Source organism: Carettochelys insculpta, chromosome 10 (genome assembly GCF_033958435.1).
Source record: "Carettochelys insculpta isolate YL-2023 chromosome 10, ASM3395843v1, whole genome shotgun sequence".
NCBI classification, from domain to species: Eukaryota; Metazoa; Chordata; order Testudines; family Carettochelyidae; genus Carettochelys; species Carettochelys insculpta.
In genome coordinates, this window is record NC_134146.1 from 621,284 (window position 1) to 645,616 (window position 24,333).

Genomic DNA, 24,333 nt, shown 5'->3' on the forward strand with positions numbered 1-24,333 from the left:
CCACCTAATGGCCAGGGACTTTCCACTAGGCCAGGAAAAGCCCCTCTCCTCATTTCCTGACTCTGCCCCGGATGAGGGTCTGAAGGGGAGGAGACTGAGAGCCTTTCGTTGGGCTCTCAAAGGGGCTGGTAGGGAAGGTGAGTGACTGCAGGCTGAGCAGTGACCTGGCAAAATGGATCAGACACCAGGAGGCCAGACAAAAAGGAGCGCTAAAAGGGCGATTTCCTTATGCTGTAAGGTTAGCAGTCAGCTCCTAGGGGCTCTGGGCTGGGATCTCCAGGTAATATTAAGGATTGGGGTACAGCAAGGCAGCAGCATCTCCAGAGTCTGGGTCAGCTAGAACTGGAGTAGACGGAGGACAAGCAGAGACCTGAGCAAGCTGGGGGAGTGGGCACCACCCTGCAGAGAAGAAGTCAGCATTGTCAAATGCAAAGTAATACCAACTGGCCAGGGGGATATGAATGACTCCTGCACAGTTCGAGGAAGGGACCCAGGGTCACGGTAGACAGGTCAAGGAATTCCTCTGCACCAGCCGTCAGAAGAGGAGGAGCCAACGGTTGCGGGGGACAGTGAGTCTGTAAACCAGGCTCATGCCTATAAACAACTCGGTGGTGTGGTCGCAGCTGGCTACTGGCGCCAGGACTGGTCATACTTCCTGCAGAAGGAGACTGCAGGACTAGAGGGGAGCGCAAAACTGAGCCCTGAAAACACTCAGTTCCCTGTAGAACGAGGTGCTCAGGAGGAGGGAGGAGTCAGAGCTAGCCCCATGAAGGTGCATCAGGAGTGGCTAGTGAGGGTCTGCCGGGGGCTCATGTTCACCCTGTCTCTGAGCATGAGCACGGGGGCTGTTCAGAGACCCTGAAAGGCAAGAGGAAATACTGGTACCCCCTGTCACTGAGCTGTGGGATTCCCTGCTAAGAGATCTCTCTGAGACCAGGACTTCTTGAGGGTTCCCCACAGCCTGTGTCTTGCATGGCCAGCATGGGGGACCAGGGTGACATCGCAAAGCCTGGCAGGATTGCAGTGCCCCTCCATCAGGTCGTAAGCCAGCCCCCAGGCGGTGCCAGCATTATCCTTTCCTGGGTTCCCTGTTCTCCGCTGCCGCAGGTGGATGGGCCCCAGGGCTGCCCCAGTCTGAGAGCTCTGTATTGCCCAGAGGCCAGCTGAGCTGGGACACAGAGAAGAGAGGCTGCCTTGAGCTTGTACCCACAACCCAGTCCCTGGAGATATCCAAGCAGATCCTACTAGGTGGGGCAGCTCCCCAGCGAGAGGGGCAGGGAGACGGAGGTCGGTAGGAAAGGGCGAGTGGCCGCTTCACCAGGCTGTTGGGGCCCTGCGGCATGTTGAGCCAGGGCACTGACTGCATCCTGCTCAGCCATGAAGTGTGTAAAAATCCAGGTGTCTTGAGCACCACATCCTCGCTGGCAGGGACAGGCTTTCTGTGGGTCTGGTCCCGCCATAAGCTGCAGGACTCCTCTTCGCTGTGGGCCAGGCCCTGTGCAGCAACTCAAACACAGACCCGAGCTGCGCTTGTGCACCCCGTGGGCCCCAGCCGTCTGTGCTGCCGGTCAGCAGCACGCGAGGGCTGGGCTGGCAGCAGGGCTGAGTGGACAAAGGGGCAGGAGAACAGCCGTGGGGGCACACAACGCAGGCCTGGCCCCTTGGGATGGCAAGAGACCCATGCCTGGCTTCTGAGGGGCACTCGAGACAATTGTTCACCCCCCCCTCGGCCTTCACTTCCCCTCCCCACAGGACCTCGCCCAGTGGAGGGATTTGCCATCGCCAACGTGACAGCCAGTGCCATCACAGTGCAGTGGGCTCTGCAGCACGCCTCGGTCAGCAAAGTGCGCCTCTCCCTCCGCCAGCCGGGGGCCCCAGAGGGCCGCACCGTGGAGCTGAACAGCAGCCTGGCCAAATACGCGTTCAGGTGAGGGAGGGCAGCAGGGGCTGGAGGCTGAGACAGAAGGGACTGGGCTGGGACTGAGCAGAGCTTGCCACAGGCAGGGGATGGCTGGCAAAGGTAGCCCGACTGACGAGCAGTGCTCCCTAACCAGACTCCTCTGCCAGCTGGTTGTCATGCTCTGGCTATGACCGTCCCTGGCGGAGACTGCTGGCTGCACAGCCAGGATCCTGCAGCCTAGGGCAGAGCGTGGACCAATGGCTGCAGGCGTTCAGTGATCAGGGAGCATTCACGTGAGACTCACCCTGCTTCCTGAGTGGTGCCATCCACAGTCAGGCGCAGCGGGCTGCCAGGTGCCCATTCAGTGGGCAGCAGGGAGTACAGTGGCTGATGTGACCATAGCAGCTAATCAGCCCTGTGCTCCCTCCCTCTACCTTCTGTGCTTTGACACCTTCTCTGCCCAGGGACCTAAGGCCAGGGGAGAGGTACCTTGTCCACGCGTCGGCCTTGAGCGGGCTGCGGACAGATCATCCCTCCGAGAGCCTGGCCACAGCCCCCTTCCATGTCTGGACACGTGAGTGCGACCAAATATCCCCTCGTCTCCTCTGCAAGTCTGGAGCCTCACTGGCCCTGGCCATGTCCTGCTAGCGCAGAGCCACCAGTCCAGCTGCCTGTGTGGCGGAGGCGCAGCATGGAATGGCTCTGTCTAGTATGTGCTCACTGCGCTTGGGCTGCAGGCAACGGGGGTGTCAGCGAAGGCACGGAGCCTGCATCCCTCTCCGGGAGGGAGAAAGTCTGACCCAGGTCAGCACAGCCAGCATGACCCAGACCCCCAGCCCCACCTGGCCCGCATGGTACCACTGCCTGGAGAGCAGCAGCTGTGTCTCTGCACTGTGCCCCTCCCAGGACATGGCAGGGCTCCTGCACTGCAGGGGAGCAGGCTGGACCACAGCGTGGGGGTCTGTGCTGCATCCTGACAGGCCAGCCTGGGTCCTGCTTCTGAGCTAGCTCTGGTGCCGGGGCGTGTTGGCAGCAGCAGCGGCTGTGCGTTGCCCATGAGCTGGCAGGGGCTGGCCCATGCTCGGAAGTGCCCTTTGCTTCCCAAGACCCTGGCTGCTCACTGACCATGGCAGGACTGTTCCCCTCGCTGCCTGGTGGCGCCTGTGCCCGATCTCACATGCACAGAACTAAGTCAGGGCCAGCCCACCCTGCCGCTGGCTCCCTAGACCCACCGCATGGCAAAGGGCAGGCGGAGGCTCCCTGCTTGCCAGGTGGCATAATGTCAGGAGAGCAGCTGTACCCCGAAACAGCCCTTGCCCTCCGGCCTAGGGGCCCGGTTCCCCTCTGCAGCGGCTGTGAGGTCGAGGGTGGGATTGCCTCACACTGGGAGTGGTGCAGCTGTGTTCACACACACTTGCAGTAGTCGGAGGGGTGTCTCCGTTCATTCCGGCCTGTGTCCAGTGAATGCTGAGTGCCGCTCCCTCGCTCTGTCCGCTTGCGGCTGATTCTGCGCTGGCCCCAAAGCCAGAGCCGTGCTGGAGCTCTGGGCAGCCTGCAGCGGGCCTGGACGTTACCCACACTCAGTGCCAGGACCGCAGGCTGGCGTCAGAGCTGACCCCCCCAGGAATTCCATACATGGGCACTTGCCATATGACCCCTCTGCAGGCCCTGACACCTGCCCCACAGTAACTGCATTGCTGTCAGTAGCCTGACACAGCCTGTGTCTGGCCAGGCAGCGACTGTGCAGTGGGGCTCACATCACACTGCACCAGTGTCACCCTGTGCTAGGCTTTGCTCCTGACAGTGACGCTGGTGCCCACATCGGGCTCACGGCTAGCCTGAATTAGCCTGGTTGCTGGGCCCATGGTGGTCCCCTGCTGAGCCTGGTCCCGTGCACTGGGGGAGAGTGGGCCTGTCCTTCGGGGATCTGGCAGGAGCTGCCGCAAGGCATCCGAGGCCGTTGGCCAGTGTGAAAGCAGCACAAAGGCTCTTGCCCAGCTGAAGGGCTTTTCGTGGGCAGGAAGTCGGCAGTGGCACTGCCCACGCCAACTGCGAACACAAAGCTCTACACAGCAGCCAAGGCTGAGCCCCCCGAGCTGGGCCAAGAGTGCAGCTCGCAGGCAGCTTGAGCCTCAGCTGCACCCCTGAAATGATTCCTTCTGCCGGCACAGGGCCTCTCCCTCCGGGGAACCTCACTGCCTCGAGAGTCAGCCCCACCTCCGTCTCCCTGCGCTGGGAGCAGCCGCCGGCAGGGGCCGTGGAGGGTTACATCATCAACGTCACCACCAGCCAGAGCACCAAGAGCCGCTATGTGCCCAATGGGCGGCTCTCGTCTTACACGGTGCGGGACCTGCTGCCCGGGCAGCGGTACCGCCTGTCGGTGACGGCTGTCCAGAGCACGGAGCAAGGCCAGGGGCACAGTGAGCCAGCTCACCTCCACGTCCTGACCCGTGAGTCCGGGCCGCACCCAGGGCACCCCGCAGCCTGGTGGGAGCCAGAGCATATGCCAGGGAACTGTGGGTGCTGCTGGGGAGTTCCTGGGTACACCTAGCATTGACCTAGCCCTGTGACAAGGGGCTGGGAACACCAGCTTCTCCGTGAGAGTCACTGCAGCTCGCTGCCACCTGGGGACCCCAAGCTGGAGCTGCTGGCCCTGCCGCCTTTACTCCCAGCGGCAGGAAGTGCTGCTCGTGTGCTGTTCTCTCCACCCAGAAGCCAGCAGGGACCCTGCCTTGGCCTTTCTCTGCAACCCAGGGCCCCCAGAGACATTTGCCCTCTCCGGGGTCTTGGCACGGATGGAGGCAGAGCCACGCTGTCTGTGCACACCCTCATTCCCGCAGAGGCCAGGGCTGCTCCGGCCAGCTGAGAGTGGGCTTTCTGGGGGCTGTGGCTTGACGGTAGAATTACTCTGTTTACTCCTGACTAAGCTTAACCCTTTGCGGCCTGCAGTGCAGAGGGACGGGACCCTGGAGAGGCGATGGGGCCAAGCTGGACACCCCCGGGTGCTCAGGAACAGGCCCCCCCCAGCGCTGCTTCCGGAACTGCGACTGCTTGCTGATCACGACATCCCGGAGGAGCCCTCACAGGCCCCCAGGTAGGGGCCAGCTCAGCAGCAAGCACCTGATGTCTGAGCGCTGATAACGTGGTGCTGGGACCTGGTGGGCGCAGGCCTCTTCCCGTATGACCTGCGCAAGCCCCTGGCCACAGAGCCACTGCTGCATGGTCACGGGCTCCCTTTCCCTCCCCTGACAAAGATGGGGTGCTTGGCCCACCTTCAGGTCTTCAGCCATCTCCTTACTGCTCTGCCCACCTTAGAGCCAGCCTAGCCTGCCCTCCCCTCACGCAGCCGGGAACAAAGTCCAGCCAGCTCTGCCGGGCTGGGGAGAGACGGCCCGAGGGACAGGAGTTATCTGGTGGGACACAGGCCTGTGGTCGACATGCCATCGGCTGCTCGGTGCGTCAGAACCGTGGTCCTGTGCACCCTCCTGCCAGCCACTGCAACTTCTCACCGAGGAGCCAGTGAGGAGCGATAGGCCATTGCCAACCGGAGTGCCCAGGTGAAGCACCCGCTGGCTCTGATCCGGCAGGGTATGTTCCCGGGTGGCGAAGCCAGGCTGGGCTCAGCTGGCATCTCTCGGGGTGTTGCACATCCCGGTGGAGCAGAGGGTTCCTAGCTGCACTGATTCGTCGTCCTCCTCCTCCTTAGTCATCTCGTCTTTTGGCTGGTCTCTAACCTGAGTACTAGCTGTGCTGTAACTGCCCCTTTCACTGTGACTGCACCTACCACTCCTAACCTAGTGACACCAAATTCTGCAGCCAGTCAATTAATTTACACCTAGCAGAACCGTGTGGCTGCAGACACGGGTAAGGCTTCACCACGTGGCTACAGGAAAAGGCCTCACCCTTTCAGTGTCCTGCACTCAGCCTGGTCCATCACACAGAGCCATTCTGCTGGCTGCCTTATGCACTCAACATGTCCCTGCTGGGCCCCACTGGCTGAATGAGCAACGGGCCGGTGAGTGGTAGCACTGTGTGCTGGAGCCCCCCAATTTCTGTGCGGAGCACGACACCCTCGGGGCCACTTTACAAGGCTCAGACCGTCTTTTCTTTTCCAGCTTCACTGAGCTGGTGGATGGCCGAGGAAGGGTCAGTGCCAAGTTCGGCAGCTTGCCATACCAGCCCATCACTATGCGAACGCGTACGTATGTGCCTCGCCTCCTGAGCTGTAGCCAGGCCCTGTCCCACAGAGGGTGTGAGAGCAACAGCCACACGACTGCCTGCTGGCCTGTGGGCTGGGGACACCAGTGAGGCGTGCAGTGCCTGCCCCAGCAGGCTGGGAAAAGTCTCGTGCTCTGCACACACCACCCCAGGGACTTTTGCGAAGGGGGTGTCCTGTAGCCCAGCACAGCTGTGACACAGCTCTGTGGGCAGGCCCAAGCGTGAGGAGATGCTAGCAGGGTCCAGGGCTCAGCTCTTTAGAAAGAAGGTCCCTGGGCTGGCGTGGTGGTGGGCTGGTACCAAAGCAGCACAGGCTGAGCCTGAATACCACGGAGGAGCCCTGGAGCTGTTCTGCATCTCCACCAGTCTGGGGCTTGTTGGGGCAGGTCGCTGCTGGGCCTGGCCCACACCGGCTGCTACCCTTCGGCAGATTGGCTCTGGCCAAGCTCCAGCACGCCCCGTGCCCTGCTGTGCCAGGCCACACCCACATGCAGGGCTTCAGGGGTCCAAGCAGGAGGCTTCTCGGAGTTCCCCATGGGGAGACAGAGCATCTGAGCCAAGCTGCAGTGCTCTCCATGTCCAGCTTCAGCAGCCTCAGAGCAGAACCCTGCTGTAGGCAGCTGCCCCATGGACCTCCCAGCCCTGAATTGTAACCAGGCCCTGGGATATGGGTTCCTTGCCCAGCCCTCCTCCCCCACCAGGCCAGCCTGGGCTAGGGGCTGGGGGGCTGGAGACAAGCAGCTGTGCTGACAACAACCCTGGACTATGTCCATCCCCCGGAGGTTTTGCTGGGGGCAGCCACCCTGGGGTTTACACACAGGACTCAGATCCTGTGGTCCATGTGGTGAAGGGGGGAGACATGAACCTGTCCCAAAAAACGTAAATCCCCTTTGGAGAGCCCCTCAGACAGGGCACCTGGCAGAGTCCCCTGCAGGAGAGCAGGGGTTCCACCTGAGGGCCTGTGGCCAAGGCCTCCTGGCTGCGTGCCCACGGCGAGGCATGGGGCGGTGCAGAGTGAGCACCATGACAGAAGCTGCATGCGAGCAGGCAGGCCAAAGGCACGTGACATCCCACCCCTCCAGGGTGTGGTTCGTTGTCCCATGCTGTGGCCCTTAAACCACTTACACACAGCACAGCACACAGCCTGGGAACAGCAGCAAAACTACCCACTAAGGAAAGGTGGCAACACCTTCCGCCCCCGCAGGCACGCGCACACAGCCTGTGAGACTCACTGCCTCAGGCAGCCACTGAGGCTGGAGCAGAGCGAGGTCCCCAAACACTATGGCCAATTGGCGGGACTAAGAAGGGCCAGAATGACGAGGTGTTTGGGACGGACGAACGCTCCTGCCTGTGGGGGTACAGGAAGCCAGCGTCTTTCTGGGCAGATTGCAGCTGCTTCCTGGGGGTCCTTCCACCTCCACTGCTGGATGGCCCTTGGGACTGGTCCACTCTGGCACTGCCTAGTCCCCTTATCAGTTGTTCTCCTAGAACCCGAGGTGCCAGTGAAGCTGGAAAACATGGAGGAATCAACCAACCGGGTGGGCCTGGCACTGCAGCTGTCTGACTCTGAGCACCAGAAGAGAGAGCGTAAGTCTGGTTGGGGGTCTGTGCTCACAGCTGGGACCCGACCAGTAAAGCTGGGCCCAGAGTGTAGCCCCTGCAGTTGGCAGCCCCAAGCTCTGGGGCAACTTGAAATCCAAACCTGGATCTGTAGCTCTACTTTGCAAATTCTCCAGGTTGTTCCTGAGGGTCAGGGCCACCACCTACCAGCCCTGGCTACATGGGCTCAGCCCTTTGCCATGTGGCTGTGTGTTCCCAGCACAGCCCCGGGCAGCTGCCTGAGCCAGGGGGGCGCCAGCTGCAGGGAGACATGCAGAGCAGAACCAGGGAGTGCCAGCACCTTGCCTGGCTGGTGACTTCCAACGTGCCACACGTGAGGCTGCAGCTAGCCCTGGAGTGTGGGTAGCTCACTGCAAAAGCACCTACCCAGTGCCGCCCACCCCCCAAGTCAGGACCTGAGTTGGAGATGCTGAGCACCCACAACCCTTAGGACCTCTTAGGCTCAGGTGCTCTGTCTCTCCATGGAGAGCTCTGAGAGGCCTCCTGCATGGGCCCCTGAAACCCTGCACGAGGGGTGCGGCATGGCGCCTTATAACCTCTCTCCCCTCTCCAGCCCTTGGGCTGAGCGTGTGGTGGCATGCTAGGCCAGGCCCTTCTGTCCTCTGGGGAGGCCCTGCCACGGGCTGGCCTGGCCTGACACTGGTGCTTGTGTTGGCAGGTGACAGCCAGAACTGCTCCACAAACCCCTGCACGAATGGGGGCACCTGTGTCCTGGGTGGTGAGGCCTACCTCTGTGACTGCATCCCTGGCTTCAAGGGCAAGCGCTGCGAACTAGGTGAGGCTACAGCTGCCAGGGGCCCCCACGTCTCAGCCTTGGCCCTGCTCTGGCCTGGCCGAGTGCCACAAGTCAGGTGCTGCTATGGGAACGCTCCCGACAAAGCTCAGTGTGGTCCTGACCTGGCAGTGTCCGGCCACCTCGCATACAGCAGTAGCCGTGTCCCCCACAGCCACTGGTGGCAGGGCTGTGCTGCTGGGAACAGGAGGCAGCCAAAGGGACTTGCACACATGACTCCTGTGGCTGAGCTAGGAATTGCCCCCAATCTCCTGGTCTAGCCACAAGCTGTTCTGCCAGAGGACGTACTTGGAGCCTAGTTCTTCCTCCCAGGCCTCCCACAAGTGCTTGAGGCCCTCAGTTTACTGCAGCACCCCGGCTGGGGCTTGGCTGGCTGAGCAGGTCCTGGGGGCAGGGCATGTGCCTCGCACCAGGGAAGTGGGTTTGTGCAAGTGGCATCACGCACTGAATGCCAGAGTGTTCTCCATAGTCGGGCTATGCCCTTTGCTGACCCTCGCTCCTTTCTGCTCTGCTCAGCCTGCAAGAAGGTGCCCCACTCATGCACCCGGCTGTACTCCGAAACCACGTCCTTCCCTGTCTGGGATGGTGGTGTCTGCCATTACGTGTGAGTAGCTCGCCCAGGCCTGCACCCTTGTGTTTGCACTAGGTACCAGCGGGGAGACCCCGGGCAGTGGCTGAGGAGAAATGCAGCTCGGCTCAGCTGCTTCGGGCTCTATTTCATCCCCAGCTCACTTCTGTTACCTTGTTGTGCCCAGTCGCTAGGGGTGGGTGAGCTGCAGCAGCCAAAACCCACGCCCAGTGCCAAGGGGGGCAGGAATGGGGGGGCTGTGGCATCTTCTCCAGTTCCCTGGTCTCCCTTACCGGCAGAGAGTTCTCTCTCTCCCTGCCGGCTCGGGGCACTGCCTGTCTGTCAGCGAGCGTGGCCCGGCTGTTGAACCCGTCAGTACACTCTCCTCCTGTAGACCACATCTGGCATGCCTCCTTCACCCCACACACACGCACGCTGGCGCTGCCATTTCACTAGGCCGAGTGTTTCTGGGGTGGGCTTGGACACCCTGGGCCCATTGTCCCTAAGCCATCTGAAGTGCTCTGGGAGAGATGCTGGCCCTTAAGCACATGCTTGAGATGGGCTTAATTTCATTGAGCATTTCCCTTTCTCCACAGCATTGTTAACCCTGCTCCGCACAGCCGAGCAGAGGCATAAAGTGGCTGGCAGGGTTGTCCTGTTTTCCATCACAGCACACACTGACTGGGCTCTTGCCCCCATCCCTTGCTTCCATGCTGTTTAAAGCCATGTCTACACGTGCACGTTACTTCGAAGTAGCGGCACTAACTTCGAAATAGCGCCCGTCACAGCTACACGTGTTGGGCGCTATTTCGATGTTAACATCGACGTTAGGCGGCGAGACGTCGAAGCCGCTAACCCCATGAGGGGATGGGAATAGCGCCCTACTTCGACGTTCAACGTCGAAGTAGGGAACGTGTAGTCGTTGCGCGTCCTGCAACTTCGAAATAGCGGGGTCCTCCATGGCGGCCATCAGCTGAGGGGTTGAGAGACGCTCTCTCTCCAGCCCCTGCGGGGCTCTATGGTCACTGTGTGCAGCAGCCCTTAGCCCAGGGCTTCTGGCTGCTGCTGCTGCAGCTGGGGATCCATGCTGCATGCACAGGGTCTGCAACCAGTTGTCGGCTCTGTGGATCTTGTGCTGTTTAGTGCAAGTGTGTCTGGGAGGGGCCCTTTAAGGGAGCGGCTTGCTGTTGAGTCCGCCCTGTGACCCTGTCTGCAGCTGTGCCTGGCACCCTTATTTCGATGTGTGCTACTTTGGCGTGTAGACGTTCCCTCACTGCGCCTATTTCGATGTGGTGCTGCGCAACGTCGAAGTTGAACATCGATGTTGCCAGCTCTGGAGGACGTGTAGACGTTATTCATCGAAATAGGCTATTTTGATGTCGCTACATTGAAATAAGCTACTTCAAAGTAGGCTTCACGTGTAGACATAGCCTAAGTGTGCAACCCCCCGTGCCAGCCCCCTTCACTATAAACCAACCCCTGCCCCATTTCTTTGGGACGCTCCTCTGGCTCCCAGAATTGCCTGTCCCTAATGAACTGCCCCCCCAGCCAAAACCCAGAACTGGCTCCTTGCCCCTCCGAGTGGCTGGGATTCCCCTAAGGAGTAGGAGTCCACTCACAACCTGGCTAGTGGCCCCTGTGGCTAGCAGTTGAGGGGCCAGCGTCCCTGATGGTGAGCTTGCCTGACCAAACCCCAGCGATGACCTAGGGTCCCAGTGCAGGGGATCAGGCAGCCTCTAGCCTTGTCACTGTTTACAGCCTGTTCTGCTGTGTCCTCATTGTGTTGGCAGATACAAGAGAGTCTACAAAGTCCACCAGGACATCTGCTACAAGGAGAGCTGCGAGAGCACTTCAAAGAAGACAGGCACCAGGTGAGGATGGGTAGCAGCTGCTCCTCCTTAGCAACACTGCAATGTCCAGCCATGGGGGAAGCCATAGCCGGTTCTCTGTCTGAGAGCTCATTACTGGGGCTGGTTTTCAGAGCATGCTGAGTGCCTACCTTCTGGAAACCGACCGCCTTAGCCCAGCTCAGGCTGGGCCCTCAAATCAGTCACCACTGAAAGTGTAGCCCTGTAGGGAGGGCTGGGAGACTAAGGGCTTTTGCAGGAGGGTGGGTTAGGATCAGTGTGTGCGTAATCCCTGGCCATTGGCGTATGACACTGTCTGGGCATTAGTGACATTGGCGACTGCGCCTTGAGCAGCATTACGCCATTAGAAAGGGGGAACTGAGGTTGCAGGCTCTCTGGCACACAGGACTGACCTGAGGAATCACATCTCACTGCCATGGAAGCCCCACTGTTAGTGTGAGCAAAGGGGAAAGGGTCAGCTGTCTTGTGCATTGCGGCCTCTCACTTTGCTCCTTGCAGGAAACAAAGTCCCAGTCGCACACTGAAGAAGCCGTAGCGTAAGTGGCCTCTCTCTCTCTCTCTCTCTCTCTCGGGTGAGGGGCTGCCTACAGGAGTCTGCCGTCACGCACAGCACCTGCCAAGGACAGGTGGCTTCACAGCTGGGCAGGGTGTGAGACCATCATACGACAGGGCTGAAAGGGCACTTGGGCAGACACCTGCCCTGCCTGCTAGGCCCTCGCCCAACTCTCTAACCAGAGCGAGCGTGTCCAAGCAGGCTGCTTGTTGGCACAGGCCAGTGACTGCCTATGCGGGCCAGACCCCCTCTACCCAAGGAGGCCGAAAGCTGGCATCCATTGCCTGAGTGGGAGGGAGAGCCCCATGAGAGATGGGGGTCTGTGAGTCAGCCTCAAGCAGGCATTTGCTATGGGTTGTTGCCCCCCTGAGCGCCACCCTAGACAGAGGGTTGGCTCTGAGAACACAGGAGAGGGGAATGCCAGCCATTGTGCTTAACCTGGTAATGCAGTGCCCCAGACACCGCCGGAAATCTGCTGCAGGCCGCGACAGAGAGCTACTTGGGTTAGCTGGTGTCGTCAGCCTGGCTGTTTGACATGCCCCGCCCCCCCCCCGCCCCGTTCACCTCTATTTACTGCAGTGTAGGGCCCCACGGTCTGTACTTCCTCTTAGCCTGCTGCTTTTGTCCTGAAAGCGAGCGCTCCCGCTCCCGCTCCCGCTCCCTGGCAGCAAATGCTCAGGGTGCTGCTGAAAGCCAGTCCAGCACCTTTTCCAAATGTGCCAGCAGCTGCTGGGGACCATCCTGTGGGGGGGCCCAGTCGCACAGCTGCTCCCCCTGAACTTCCACTAAAGGACTGGTGCCGCCTGGAGATACAGATTCCGGCCCAGCCCCTTTCCCATCTGTCTACCCTGCCTTTGGAGGATTCCCAGACAAGGAACGTGAAGAGTTAACTGGTTACCTGATAAGCATTAGGCTGAACCACATCTTGTCTGAACCTGGATAGGATCCCAGCCACACCCACACCAGCCCACGTGGTTGGACCCAGCCACGTCAAGGCAGGAGGCAGGGCTGTGTCTGCACTGGGCAGGTGTGGTCCCAGGCACACAGCAGGCAGGCATGATGCCAGCTGCTGGGACCCCACCCCTGGCTGCAGCAGGTGGACAGACTGGGCCCTAGCTGTGGGGCAGGCAAAGGGGCCCTGGCAGGACCCCACCCAGCGCCACACCAGCGTAGCCCCTGTCTGGATCCATGGCTGGCAGGCTGGCCTGGGGCCACCCCCCAGAGGCAATGGGACCACAGCCCCAGCTCCCCTGCACCGGCCTGCCAGTGGTTAACATGTTAGGGTAATCGTTTACCCAGGTAACTGATTTAATGCATACATACAGCCCACACCCTGGCCAAGGCTGGAGCACGTTAGTGAAGTCTTTCTCCTATGGGGATTGAGCCCTCACTGTCCTGTTGTGTGCAGTGCTGGCAGCCCCTGCCTTGCAGACATGCATGTTATGGAACCAGGGTCACATATGGTCACCTGCAACTAGAGCACTCAACGCTACCTAGAGCAGCAACCCACAGGGCCCAAACCACCCCGATGTCCAGGGGAAAAGTGGACCTGGGGCAAGCGCACTCCATCAGCCAACCCCCCCAGAAGCAAGGGGGGGGGGTCACACCCTCCAAGCAAGGGAAAGTGGAGGTGGCAGGCTGACCCGAGTCTAATGGTCTGTCTCTCGCTCTCTCTCTCTCTCTCCCGCTTCCCCTCCATAGGGTTCAATGTACTATGAGCATCATCTTACAAGTTCTAAGGGCACCCATGCACCAGGAAGATCAGCGCTACAAGCTGGGTTCAGAACGGGGGAGACTTTCCTCCATGGAGTCACCGCCCCTTCCTCTCCTCCAGCCTGTTAGGGACAGACACACACTGGCATGCCTCGCAGCCATTCACCCTCCTGGCAGCTGGCACACTGGAGCCCTCCCAGGGCTTTCCTCTTTGCAGGCGTCCTCCTTCCCTTCACCAAAGCCACGCAGGGACAAAGCAACATTGCATGTGAAAGGTCAGCTCACGGGGGGGATGAGCGGCTCTGTAACCCAGGCCTGGTCACGAGAGTCCCACTTCTGCAGGGGGAGAGACAGGGCTGAAATCCAGCCGCTACCCACCCACATGCGAACCAGCCTGGTAAAATGTAGCTCTGCCCCCGCCCCCCCCCCCCCCCCCAAAAAAAAAACTAAGGGCTCATGCCACGTTACACCCCATAGCTGAGTGGACACCTGATCTGCAAAGCCCAGCCAGTGGCAGAAAGAGCTCCATGCACAAATTTCAAAAGCCTAATGAGCTGAACTGATGAGGGGCAAAAAGCAAAGTAGTGGACATGTTCCCCTTCTCTTGTACCGTAAATGGGTTGGTTTTTAAGACGTGTGTGCTGATTAACAATCACAATTGGCTACTTCCCCACATTATTAATAAATAGTTTAACTGAGTTTCAGCAACTCAGAAAAATGCTGGTGGCACAAACGCCCTCCCCCTCAGTTTCCTCCCCGCCCCCCCCCCCCCCCCCAAAAAAAAAGAGAGTTAAGGCTCAGAAAAGAGTCATGCCATAACATCAACATACTGGTCTATGAAATTGTTGCAGGGCCCTGGAGCTCTGCTCAGCAAAGAAAACGGTTAAAGGCCTTCAGAGCTGATGTAGTAAAAAGTGATATGCGCCAGCCTAAACAGAATTAGTGCGTTACCAAAGTGTGTGTCAGCTCTACTCCAGGTCTCTGCAGGTTTGTATTGTAAATGAGGTGAAGGCAGGGCGCATGCGCACGCACACACACACGCAAGCTATTACACCAACTGGTGCATTAGCACCAAGACCTCCCATTCAGCAGCGCTGATGGCAATGATGCTTTGGTATTGGCAGCCATGCAGGCTCAAGGAAGGTTTAGCTTTTACAGTTGCCTAGCTTTTGAGCCTTTGTATGACACTAATGCCATCTAGATTGTGTATTACTGTACATGGTGCATATTACAAATTACCCCATACCAAATCTTAGCAATGGTGCTGACGTGTGGGTTCAGGCACTGTCCAAGAGTGCACCTCCAGGAGGCTGACACTTACAGAGCAGGGTACCATGGCCTTTTGCCACTAGGCTATAATGTGTCACTACAGGTTCTTTTAGCAAAGGAAGGAATGGCTCTGGGCAGAACATGGTGCAGCTATGAAGCAGCTCTGCTCTGAGGCTGTCTTCCCTGGTCTCAGCGCCTGGCTGAGGGTGCTAGGGAACATGGCCAGCAGCAGCTGCCAGAGGGCAGCAATCCATCATCGTCATCCCCCCCCGCCCCTCCCCGGCCACTAGCACTGAGCTTGAGCCCCCCCGGCCACTAGCACTGAGCTTGAGCACAAAACCCACCCACTGGAGAAAGGCACCAGAACCCAGAGGGGGGAGGTGGCGGGTTGCTGGGTAATAAGGCTGCCTAAGGGACCATGCCAGAATGCCTGGAGTTCATTCACATGAGAAAGCTTAAGAGTCACTGGCTCTTAAACACCCAGCAAATGACCAGGGGGTGGGCTGCTTCTGGGCTGTAGGAGGAGGCAGGCAGCGATCCACAAAGCTCCTGTCCTTAGCTAGGGGGTAAACAGTGGGGAGAGCTTGGACCAGAAACACCAGGGCTCAAACTATCCACCAACCCAAGTCACACTTACAGCCCCTTCCCCCCCATTTTCCAAGGGGTTCTGGCACCTGCCTCCCAGCCAGTAGTAGCCAAGAAGACAGTGCAGCTCTTCCGCAATGGTGCCTGCAATGCCTCAGCAGAGCGTAGCGTTCAGAAGCATCACAGCGCACTAGAACAGGAAGGGCCCTTGAGCGGCCATCAAGTCTGGTCCCCTGTCCTCAGATGCCCACGCTGTGGTAAAAGTCTCATTTTTGTGCCACCCTAGCCCTTGCACTGGAAATTACAGCACTTCAGGCCAGCCAGGGCACCCTTGGTTCTAGATGGCAGGAGCATGGCTCTCTGGCTACACTACCAGAAGCTGGCACGCACCAGCGCCTGGTGTTCCCCAGGCAAGCCGAGGATGGTCACATGCACTGCCAGCCTGAAACCTGCAGGGCAGTTGCAGCAGCCCCCACCCAGTGTCTCCACTGTTGGGCCATGTTTTAATGCAGCTACCCAAGAGCTCCTGCAGCAGCCACCAGGTCCAGCCCTCTGCAACAGAGACTGAGCACAGTATGTAAACACAGCCCCAGGGTTTTATCATGTTCAAAAAAGTTACTTTTTTTTTTTTAAATAAAAAAATATGACTAGCCCTTGGCTCCTTTGTTTGTTCTCTCTCTGGGGGGTGGGGGGCGCGCTGTGAGGGAGTCAAACCCTCTTCCTCAGTCCCCACTGCCACACACATCAGTCAGCTCCACAGCCCCACCCCTGCCAGTGACCCGTCCCAGCGCTAGCTGCCCCCTTCTCTTGACCATCTCACTCCCCTGCTCACACAAACCATCGCCTTTCCTGGACCCACCCCGAGCTTACCTCTTCTCCCCTGACCATGTGCCCATACACCCCTCTCCTTGCCTGGCTCTGGGGTTCCTTCCTTCCACAGCCAAAAGGTCCATCAGCTTGATCCCATTACCTCACCTCACTCCAGAGCCCAGATCTCCAGGCCCCTCACTCAGGGCCATGTTAAATATCTGTAGGGCAGCAGACAGGTCAGCAGAGCACCTCTGGCTCCCCTGACAGCTGTCGTTCTGAGGGAGGTTCAGCCAGGACAGATCACACCTGTGTGAGTGTAGCATCTCCTAGACCTAGCACTGGTCTGCCTCACAGTGAAACCTCCCCACTTGTGTGTGGCAAGCAGGGATAGTCTTCCAGCTGCACCAGCTCCAGGCAGCAGTCCCCAGCCTACAGTTACCCCGGCCATTGCCACACCCAGCTGGCAATTAAGCAGTAGATCCTGCTTGAACACCACCAGTGACACTAAGGTGTCCCACTGGGCATGGGTGGAGAAATCAAAGGCACTCACTTCCTGAAGAGCCCCAGTTTTAATGGGTTTACAAGACCACCTGGAAGAGAGGCCTCAGCTCCCTGAGGAACACGGACAGGACTGCCTGCCCCATCCAGGCCCAGGCTGTGGCCCGTTACCCATGTGACATCATGTTGACACCATTAAGCACATGGGTCAGGAGGGAATGTCCAGGAGTAGCCAAGATGTGGCAGCCCTAGCAGCTGGTCCTCCCAGTGACTGTTTGGCTTGAGGGGGGAGGAGTTCAGTTTCCTTTCTCACTGTCAGACTGTTCCCCTTCACTATCTCTCTCTCTCTCATCAGATGCTGTGTCCTGATCTACCTCCTCTTCCTCCCGAGCCAGCAGCCTCTTAAAGACCTCAAACTCCTCCAGCGACGAGTGAGCGATGTTGGCCAGGAAGTCCCCTTCTGAGACTTGGATGATCTCCTTCAGTTTTGGGTTGACGATCTGGGTCTGGCCTTTCTTGTCAGGGGTCTGATAAAGCCCCAAGCGCTCTAAGAAAATGTGCCGATTCTTGATCTCTGCTATTGGTGTTTGGAAGAGACCAGATTTCACCACTGCTTTGTGCTTCACACCCATTCTGAAGTACACATACTGCAGGACAAACAAAGGGCAATTAACATACAACCCGCAAAGCAGAAGACGGACATCTGTGTAAGATGCCGTCAGCCTATCCCAGGAAATACATTGGGTTGGAATTAAGGGGCTACAAAGGTTGGGACACTTTTCCTACAGACATACACAGGTAACTAGCCACAGAAAAATTTGACTCCAGGCATGCTCACGCACCCACTGGCAGCATGTTTACCAAGACACAGGCCCTGCTCTGCAAAGGTTATGCTAGTACAGATAAGGAACATGTTTGGTGACAAACTCAAAAGCAGAGCAGACATTCTCAGGATCACTGCTATTGATGGTGTTTGGAGGCGGGTGGAAGTGCATGAAACAAGTTCACATCAGCTGCTGCATTTTGGAGACTTTTTTTTTTTTTAAAAGAGCAATTGGTGGGGAGGGAACTCTGGGGACAGAAGAGCAGACACCACGCAAGTGAAATACTGCTGCTCAGTCTCTCTAACGGGACCTCTGTAGAAGACGACAGCACTTTAAAGCATTAGCAGCTACAGCACAGCTAAGCAGAACCTGCTTGCGCAGCACAGCTGTGTCGCCCCTCAATGCCTATTCCTGCAGCTCCATGCAGGCTTCCCTGAGACGGAGGAGCACCAGTCTGCAGAGGTCAGCGTAGGGTGCAGGACTTCTAGGCGGGGTCTTATTTCCCCATGTAGCTCAGAGTTCCAACCACCAGCCAGACTGTCAGCTGGGTTCGTGGCGCATTTAGCCCTCAGGGGAGGAGCTCCGCAGCTCTCCCCCAGGCTCAGCCTCACCTGGAATTTGTACTCTAGGTCATGTGGTTCCTCCCGCAAAACACTGGGGCAGCGACGCAAGATCTCCCCCACCTGATCCACCGTGAAGAGGCACTTCTCCCTGAGCACCCGCACCGCGGCATCGATCTTCTTCCCGGGCAAGGTGAAGAGAGCGGGGCAGTGGCTCACCACGCGCTGCAGGCTGCCTGCATCAGACAAGGGCGGAGCGTGAGGCGCGCTCAGCACGGGGCAGAGGCCGCTCCGCTGGGGACACGGATTCAAGCAGTAATTCTGCAGAGTCTGAGCTCAAGCAGACCCGGGCCGCCGTTTAAACCACCCTTGCGGACGTGCCGTCCCGTCCCGGGGCCCTGACTCCGCAACCCCTGGCTGCAGGGCCACCGCGGAAGCGCTTCGGTGACCCCCACCACAGGGGCGGGCCCATGTTCGCGGACGCCCTGCGGGTCATTCTCGTGCGCCGCGTGCCTGGGCGTAACCTCCCCGCCTGCCACCCAGCGGCCTGCAGGGAGCCGGGCCCCGGCTGCCAGGACAGCGGCGGCGGGCGGCCGGTCGGCCCTGGCCCGCGCGCCGCACGGCGGTACCTTCCGCGAGCCCCAGTTTCCGCAGGGCGGCCGCGCGCTGCCGCAGCTGCTGGGCGCTGATGCTCAGCACCGCGGGGTCTCTCCGCAGGGCCGCCAGCGCGGCGGCGGCGTCCAGGCCCAGGAGGAGCAGCTCGCACACCACGGCCAAGCGCCGCGCCGGGGCCAGCCTGGGCTGCAGCCCGACCAGCTGCACCGCCTGGGCGCTGCTGAACCCCAGGGCCGACAACGGGGCCAGCGCCTCTGCCCGCGCGGAGCGCCCGGGGTCCGGCGGCCCCTGCCGAGCCGCCAGCGCCGGGCGGGCCGCGTCCAGCAGCCTCCCGCCGGCTGCCGGTCCGCCGCGCTCCCGCTGCCCGCGCCCCTGGGGGCCGAGCCAGGCCGCCGCGCCAGCCCGCAGCCCCCCCAGGCGGGGCCGAGCGCGGGGCCCGCACACGGCCATGGACCCGGCCCGGCTGCGGGAACGTCGGGCGGTGCTGAGCTCACAGGGTCATGACCCAGCAGGCCCCGCCCATTTCCGAGTCGCCCGCGGCAGCTTCCGCCCTGCGCTCCCGCCGCCGCGCCAGGGGTCCCGCTCCCCGCGCGGACTCTGCCGCTCCCATTGGCTGCGGCCCGCAGGCCCCGCCCCGAGCCGCCTCCTGCACCCGGGGGCGGGGCCAGGAGTCAGCTGGCGGGGCCGGGAGCTGCGGCTGGCAGCGGGGCGGGCCGGTGGTTTGTGACGTTCGGGCAGGGGCGCTGCTCCGCCGCCGCCCGGCCGGCGTTCGGGCTGGCTCCTGCCCCGCCCCTGCCTTGCCCAGCCCCTAGGCAGCCGCCAGCAGGGCATGGAGCGAGCAGCATGGACCGGTGCTTCACACGCACTGCTCCCGCTGCACCCTGCACTCCGCAGCCCCCCGCTCTCCCCTCCCCTCCCCGGGAGCACCCCAGGGAGCCGGGGCCGCGGCAGTGGGGGATGGAGCAAGATGATTCAACACAAAGGGCTGGGACCTTTCCTGGGCAGCCCCCACGCGAAGGAGAATCAACACCGAGGAAATACCGTGTTCCCTTGGCCAAGGCACTGCCCCCTGGAAGCTGGTGTGGTGAGCAGCCTCGCATGCTGCAGGCTGGCGTATGCTCGCCACTGGAAATGAAACGGGAGCGAAAAAATCCAAACAGCTTGGCAGGTAGAGGTGGCTACACCTGCCGTTCATGGACTTGAGAGCAAAAGATCACCCATCCAGTACTCCTATGCACTCTCCCATCCAAGTACGAGCCGGGCCCAACCCTAGGCCCTGCACACACAAGTAACAACGGACACTCACCTTCCCCAAGGAGATAACAGGGCAGACACCTCTCCTTCCATTCACAGAAACACGGGTATATTGCTGCAAGGCTCTCTCTCTCTCACACACACACAACTAAAACTGCAGTAAACCGTTTTAACTGGCATCCTATCATCCAGAACTCTCAGCTGGCATTTTTAACCATATTTTAGTTATGTTTTTCCGTAAGTACAGTCAAGTAAAAAGTAAATACAGGTTTACGGTAGACCATTGTGACAGGGTGCAGGGGTCCCCAAGGACTGCACCCCATCCGCAGCCAGAAGTCACTCACTCAACAAGTGGAACAGAAATTTTATTAAGCGACAGGCATGCAGCAAGGCACACAGATGTCAGTACAGCAGCCAGAAACAGTTCAATCCATTTTGGGGAGAGAAGGGCCCAAGAGGAGTCCCCAAGCCAGGGCCTTGTCCTGCCTTTGTTTCTCTCCCCCCACAACCCAGGATAACTGCCTTCCAAGTTCCAGTTCCAATTCAAAACTGCCAAACTCCACCTGCCCGCCCTGTCCTGTTTCCCAGGGAACAAAGATGTCACCTGTGAGCTCATATTACCGCTATGCACTGATGCTGCCTCGAGAAACTTAGGGAAACTGCAGGAATCCACCGGGCATCAGGAAATGCATGCCAGCTCACCAGGAGGATAAAATCCCCGCACACTCCACTTTGTCACAGCCATACTGTTGGTAAATAAAGCCCTCTGCATACATTTTTGTTTCTTACAAGCTAATCTTGTTTTTCTTTAGTGTTAGGTATTAGAACATAAGAACATAAGAATGGCCATACTGGGTCAGACCAAAGGTCCATCAAGCCCAGCATCCCATCTGCCGACGGTGGCCAATGCCAGGTGCCCCAGAGAAGGAGAACAGAAGACAAGTGATTTATCTCCTGCCATCCATCTCCTGCCCTTGTTATGAAGGCTAGGGCACCATACTTTATCCCTGGCTAATAGCCATTTATGGACCTGACCTGCAAAAATTTATCAAGCTCTTTTTTAAACCCTAATAGAGTCCTGGCCTTCACAGCCTCCTCGGGCAAGGAGTTCCACAGGTTGACTGTGCGCTGTGTGAAGAAAAATTTCCTTTTATTAGTTTTGAACCTACTACCCATCAATTTCATTTGGTGTCCCCTAGTTCTTGTATTATGGGAAAAGGTAAATAATTTTTCTATATTCACTTTCTCCACACCATTCATGATTTTATATACCTCTATCATATCGCCCCTCAATCGCCTTTTTTCCAAACTGTATAGCTATGTATACCGCTATATTATCCAGAATATTTGACTATCTGGCACCCGCCTGGTCCCAGATATGGAAGAGTTTACTGTAGGTGCTTGGCTTCTGAGACCAGAAAAGATCAGGACCATTCAGCCTGCTATGGCCAATGGAGGTCTTAAGTTCTTTCTCTTCCACTTTTCAGCTTCTGCACAGCCTCTTTTCTACTGTTTCCACAGACAACCTTGGACATACTTGGCTACATATACACTATGCCGCACCCTCCTCATTCATGCACAACTTACTCTTTTTCCACAACTTCTAGCCTTTCCTCTTTCGGGCTGCAACTGAACATCAAGTGAAAGTTTGCAGAGTTTTTCCCGCACTTTGTTATAGTTGACCAGCAAAGAAAATGACAAGAAACAATATGTAAGCCGGACCAGAAATTCTTCACCAGTCTGGCTTGGCCAGTACATAACATCTTTAGGTGACATAAGCCACATTCAACATAGCCACTTTTGAATGGCCAAGCTGAATGTTCCCTAATTAGAGTTTTTTGTACCTAAGGCAGTATCAGTATCATATTCAGGCAACAAGTTTACCCCTTACTGGTGGACTTCTGAGCAATGCAAAGTGCTCAGAACCAAGTCCCACATGGCAAAGGAAAAATAGCTGGGACTGACAGCTTTTTGTTCCTTTAATGTTTTGGGCAGTCTTGAGAAAAAAGGCATCTGAATCCAGAAATTCAGATCTATCACACCCAGTTTTTCCTAGGAGAGTCTGTGGATACTTAGAAACCTTTTAAGTTTAGGGCTCAGAGATGCCTAGAAAGTAGAACTATGGTTGAATTGAGAGGGAAAGTAGTTTTTATTCTGCATATTTCAACACTTGTATTTTGGTTAAAATAAGGTTCTCTGTTACACAGAAGAAAACCCCAAACTTAAATTTAGTGTCTCAGGTCACTACAAATTAAGACCTGAAAGCTTTCAAATAAGGAGCAAGTGGAGTCCTCTGGCAAAAAAAAGAGAAGACAATATAATTTTTTTTAAAAAAGGAAACAAACCTTTCATTGTAAGTCAACAGTTCACACAGCAGCAAAAGGGAAAGATACAGCCAAAGGGACATGAAGAACTAAAATGTTTATTCTGTTCACTTTTAGGAAACAGTGTTATCGCGCAATTTTGATTAAAAACCATAGCAAATAAAATACACTTTGTATTGCAAAAAGCTGAAGAGGATGTTAAAAATCCTTCACTTTATATTTTACAGGGTAATCTACTCAGTAGAATTTGAGCCATGCATTGGCTAATGGATTTTCCTGATGAAACCTTTTAGGTGCAGCTGTAGTCAGTGTAAACAAAGAGATGTTGCTACAGAACAAGGTCCAGACAAGTTTCTCTCTTGTACCCTTATATATGTGTGCACATCTCAACTGTATCCAGAATCCTTGAAACCTGCAGCATCGTATACAAGGCATCTATTAGTGAGGGCAGCTATACAGAGCTCAATGAGCAAGCAAGTCCTTTAACACTGCAATTATGTATGGCAATACAGCATCTACAAATACCAATTTAAATGTATAAATTCTATTACTGCCCTGGGCTTGTGTATCACATTCCCCAACCTCGTGTTCATCCATACACAATGCACTAAACCAGGCCCTTTAAATACACTCTATCCGCCATACAGAATGACAGCTGCGGGGAGAAATGGGTATGGGGGAGAGAGAGAATGAGTGAGATTTTTAGCACAGCCAAAATCCGGGAGGAAAAGAGTCTAGCTTGGTAACAGTCAACTGCTGGAGATCTGTTATTGAGGCCCTGGGACACTGTGTGATTTGCCACAAAGCCATGCATGCACAAGCCTCTCTCAGTCCGTGCACTCGCCCCCTTGCTTACAGAGCGGGAAGCAAGCAGTCAGACTTGATTTGATTTTGTGGTGCAATGAGGGTGACTTGAAAAAACAAACTGCACTTGAGAAATCCTTAAAGCCAGGTTTATGAGACAACTACCAACCAAGAGGGCCAGTTTCTAATCTTGACAACATCTCAGTCCTTCTGGAGAGGGAAAACCACACTCCACAACAACTGGCATATCTACATGCCAGAATAAAATGCTATTAAAACCAACAGAGCACAGTGGGGCTCCACACTGTGTATTTCAATCCAACTCCCTGAAAAATGAGCTAACTTAGTTTCCCACTGCCATCAATGGGGCAGAGGGTGATAATGAGCTGGGACTTTCAATCAGCCAATGTTAGGCTCTAGATTCTAGATGTGAATGAGCTCAGAACAACAGGTAGTAGCAAAAGGGTCTTTCCAGGCCGAAGGGAAGGCTTGCCCTCAAACCACATTCTGACAACCGCAGGGAGGCTCATCTGCCACTACTGTGCCAGGCCTAGCTCACGTGAACAGGATGCCAACCAGAGTCCCAGCACGTGCCCTGCTGCGTGCCAGGCTCGAGCTGATTTTACTTCCAAACAGTTAGATGGGGAAATGTTGCAGGTTCAGCTAAGCAGAGATTTGGACCAGACAGGAAATGGTATGTAAGTGGATACTGGTCTCCTGAAGAGGACACAACTTTTACACTCAGAAGACAACTCCTAAAGTCAAATGGGAAAATCTAGTAAGTCTACTGCAGGAGTCTGTTTGATCAACACTATAGTGCTCGGGCACACAAGGCCTGTCCAGATGCTGATGGCGCAAGGGAAAGTCAGAGAGGAAAGGCACATTTGGATCCAATCACAGCTAATAATCTCCAGCAAAGTTCCTCTGGAGAAAGGGAAAAGCTTCTGGGTTTAAGAGTCTACAATGGATCAGCCTGAAGTCAAAGACTGGCTCTTTCCCATCAGTATCAAACCCCTTCATATGAAGGAAGGCCTCTGTTACAGTACAGGCATGAAGATAATGGTGTACCAGTGGAGAGATTTCTCTCAATGGTGAGCAACTCCCATCTCCTTGTACCTAGGGTTTATCGGTCTCTTAAAACAGAAATGCTTAATGTGAAACTTCTTTCAGTTCCTGAGAGGACAGTGAGTGCTGTCCGCATGATGACTAAGGAGCTGGTCCCCACTAGGTGAGGGAAATGTGCAATATGCAGCTTGCATGACGTCCTCCATGGGTCAGTCCCAGTGCTTAAGATGGGCCAACAGGTCTTGCTCCAAAGCGGTGGTGGGTCCTTCCAGTTGGAGACCTGTGAGGTCATGGTCGTCAGCATCATGGGTCAGCCTCTGCTCACTTGCCAAGCAAGGAGCTGCCTGGCCTAGTCGGTGGCTGTGCTCAGTACTGTAAGTGCTGAAATTACTGCTTTCTAAGGAGGAAGAACAATAAAAGGGTGGCATGAGAACTTAGGCTGAGCCACACACACAGTTTATCAGCCAGCATGTACCCAGGAGCTCAGTTTTT

The 24,333-nt window shown here is 57.1% G+C and overlaps 3 protein-coding genes across 5 annotated transcripts in view; 1 reads left to right on the plus strand and 2 right to left on the minus strand.

Moving 5' to 3' along the window:
* Positions 1-13,666, plus strand: part of SNED1 (sushi, nidogen and EGF like domains 1) — a 77,885-nt gene extending 64,219 nt beyond the window's left edge. Inside the window, exons 23-33 of one of the 2 annotated variants that reach the window (XM_075004105.1) lie at positions 1,753-1,927; positions 2,365-2,474; positions 4,072-4,350; positions 4,850-4,994; positions 6,016-6,098; positions 7,607-7,705; positions 8,397-8,513; positions 9,048-9,135; positions 10,890-10,970; positions 11,466-11,503; positions 13,222-13,666. In XM_075004105.1, the coding sequence (XP_074860206.1) occupies positions 1,753-1,927; positions 2,365-2,474; positions 4,072-4,350; positions 4,850-4,994; positions 6,016-6,098; positions 7,607-7,705; positions 8,397-8,513; positions 9,048-9,135; positions 10,890-10,970; positions 11,466-11,502 (1,214 nt within the window). In that variant the 3' untranslated portion in view covers position 11,503; positions 13,222-13,666. Of the gene's footprint in view, positions 1-1,752; positions 1,928-2,364; positions 2,475-4,071; positions 4,351-4,849; positions 4,995-5,215; positions 5,458-6,015; positions 6,099-7,606; positions 7,706-8,396; positions 8,514-9,047; positions 9,136-10,889; positions 10,971-11,465; positions 11,504-13,221 lie in introns of those variants that run through there. The other variant, XM_075004106.1, reaches the window with a different exon arrangement.
* A 2,785-nt stretch (positions 13,667-16,451) lies between these two features.
* MTERF4 (mitochondrial transcription termination factor 4) lies at positions 16,452-18,895 on the minus strand. 2 transcript variants are annotated; one of them, XM_075004024.1, is made up of 3 exons: positions 18,409-18,895; positions 17,903-18,015; positions 16,452-17,042 (listed from the first exon to the last, which is right to left on the minus strand). In XM_075004024.1, the coding sequence occupies exons 1-3, from the start codon at positions 18,842-18,844 to the stop codon at positions 16,692-16,694; spliced, it is 900 nt and encodes a 299-aa protein (XP_074860125.1). In that variant the 5' UTR covers positions 18,845-18,895; the 3' UTR covers positions 16,452-16,691. The 2 variants fall into 2 exon arrangements, with proteins under 2 accessions (XP_074860125.1, XP_074860124.1); XM_075004023.1 differs by having other exon boundaries at positions 17,831-18,015; positions 18,409-18,890.
* Positions 18,896-21,811: 2,916 nt separating this feature from the next.
* Positions 21,812-24,333, minus strand: part of PASK (PAS domain containing serine/threonine kinase) — a 37,282-nt gene continuing 34,760 nt past the window's right edge. Inside the window, exon 18 of the mRNA XM_075003909.1 lies at positions 21,812-24,238. Within this exon, the coding sequence (XP_074860010.1) occupies positions 24,051-24,238 (188 nt within the window). The 3' untranslated portion in view covers positions 21,812-24,050. The remainder of the gene's footprint in view (positions 24,239-24,333) is intronic.

Bases quoted from the DNA above. Each gene is read 5' to 3' on its own strand.
- MTERF4 (XM_075004023.1), bottom strand. From the start codon at position 18,844: ATGGCCGTGTGCGGGCCCCGCGCTCGGCCCCGCCTGGGGGGGCTGCGG. The intron at 18,016-18,408 runs GTACCGCCGTGC...TGTCTGATGCAG, and splicing joins GAAACTGGGGCTCGCGGAAG to GCAGCCTGCAGCGCGTGGTG. The intron at 17,043-17,830 runs GTGAGGCTGAGC...TTTGTCCTGCAG, and splicing joins ACCTAGAGTACAAATTCCAG to TATGTGTACTTCAGAATGGG.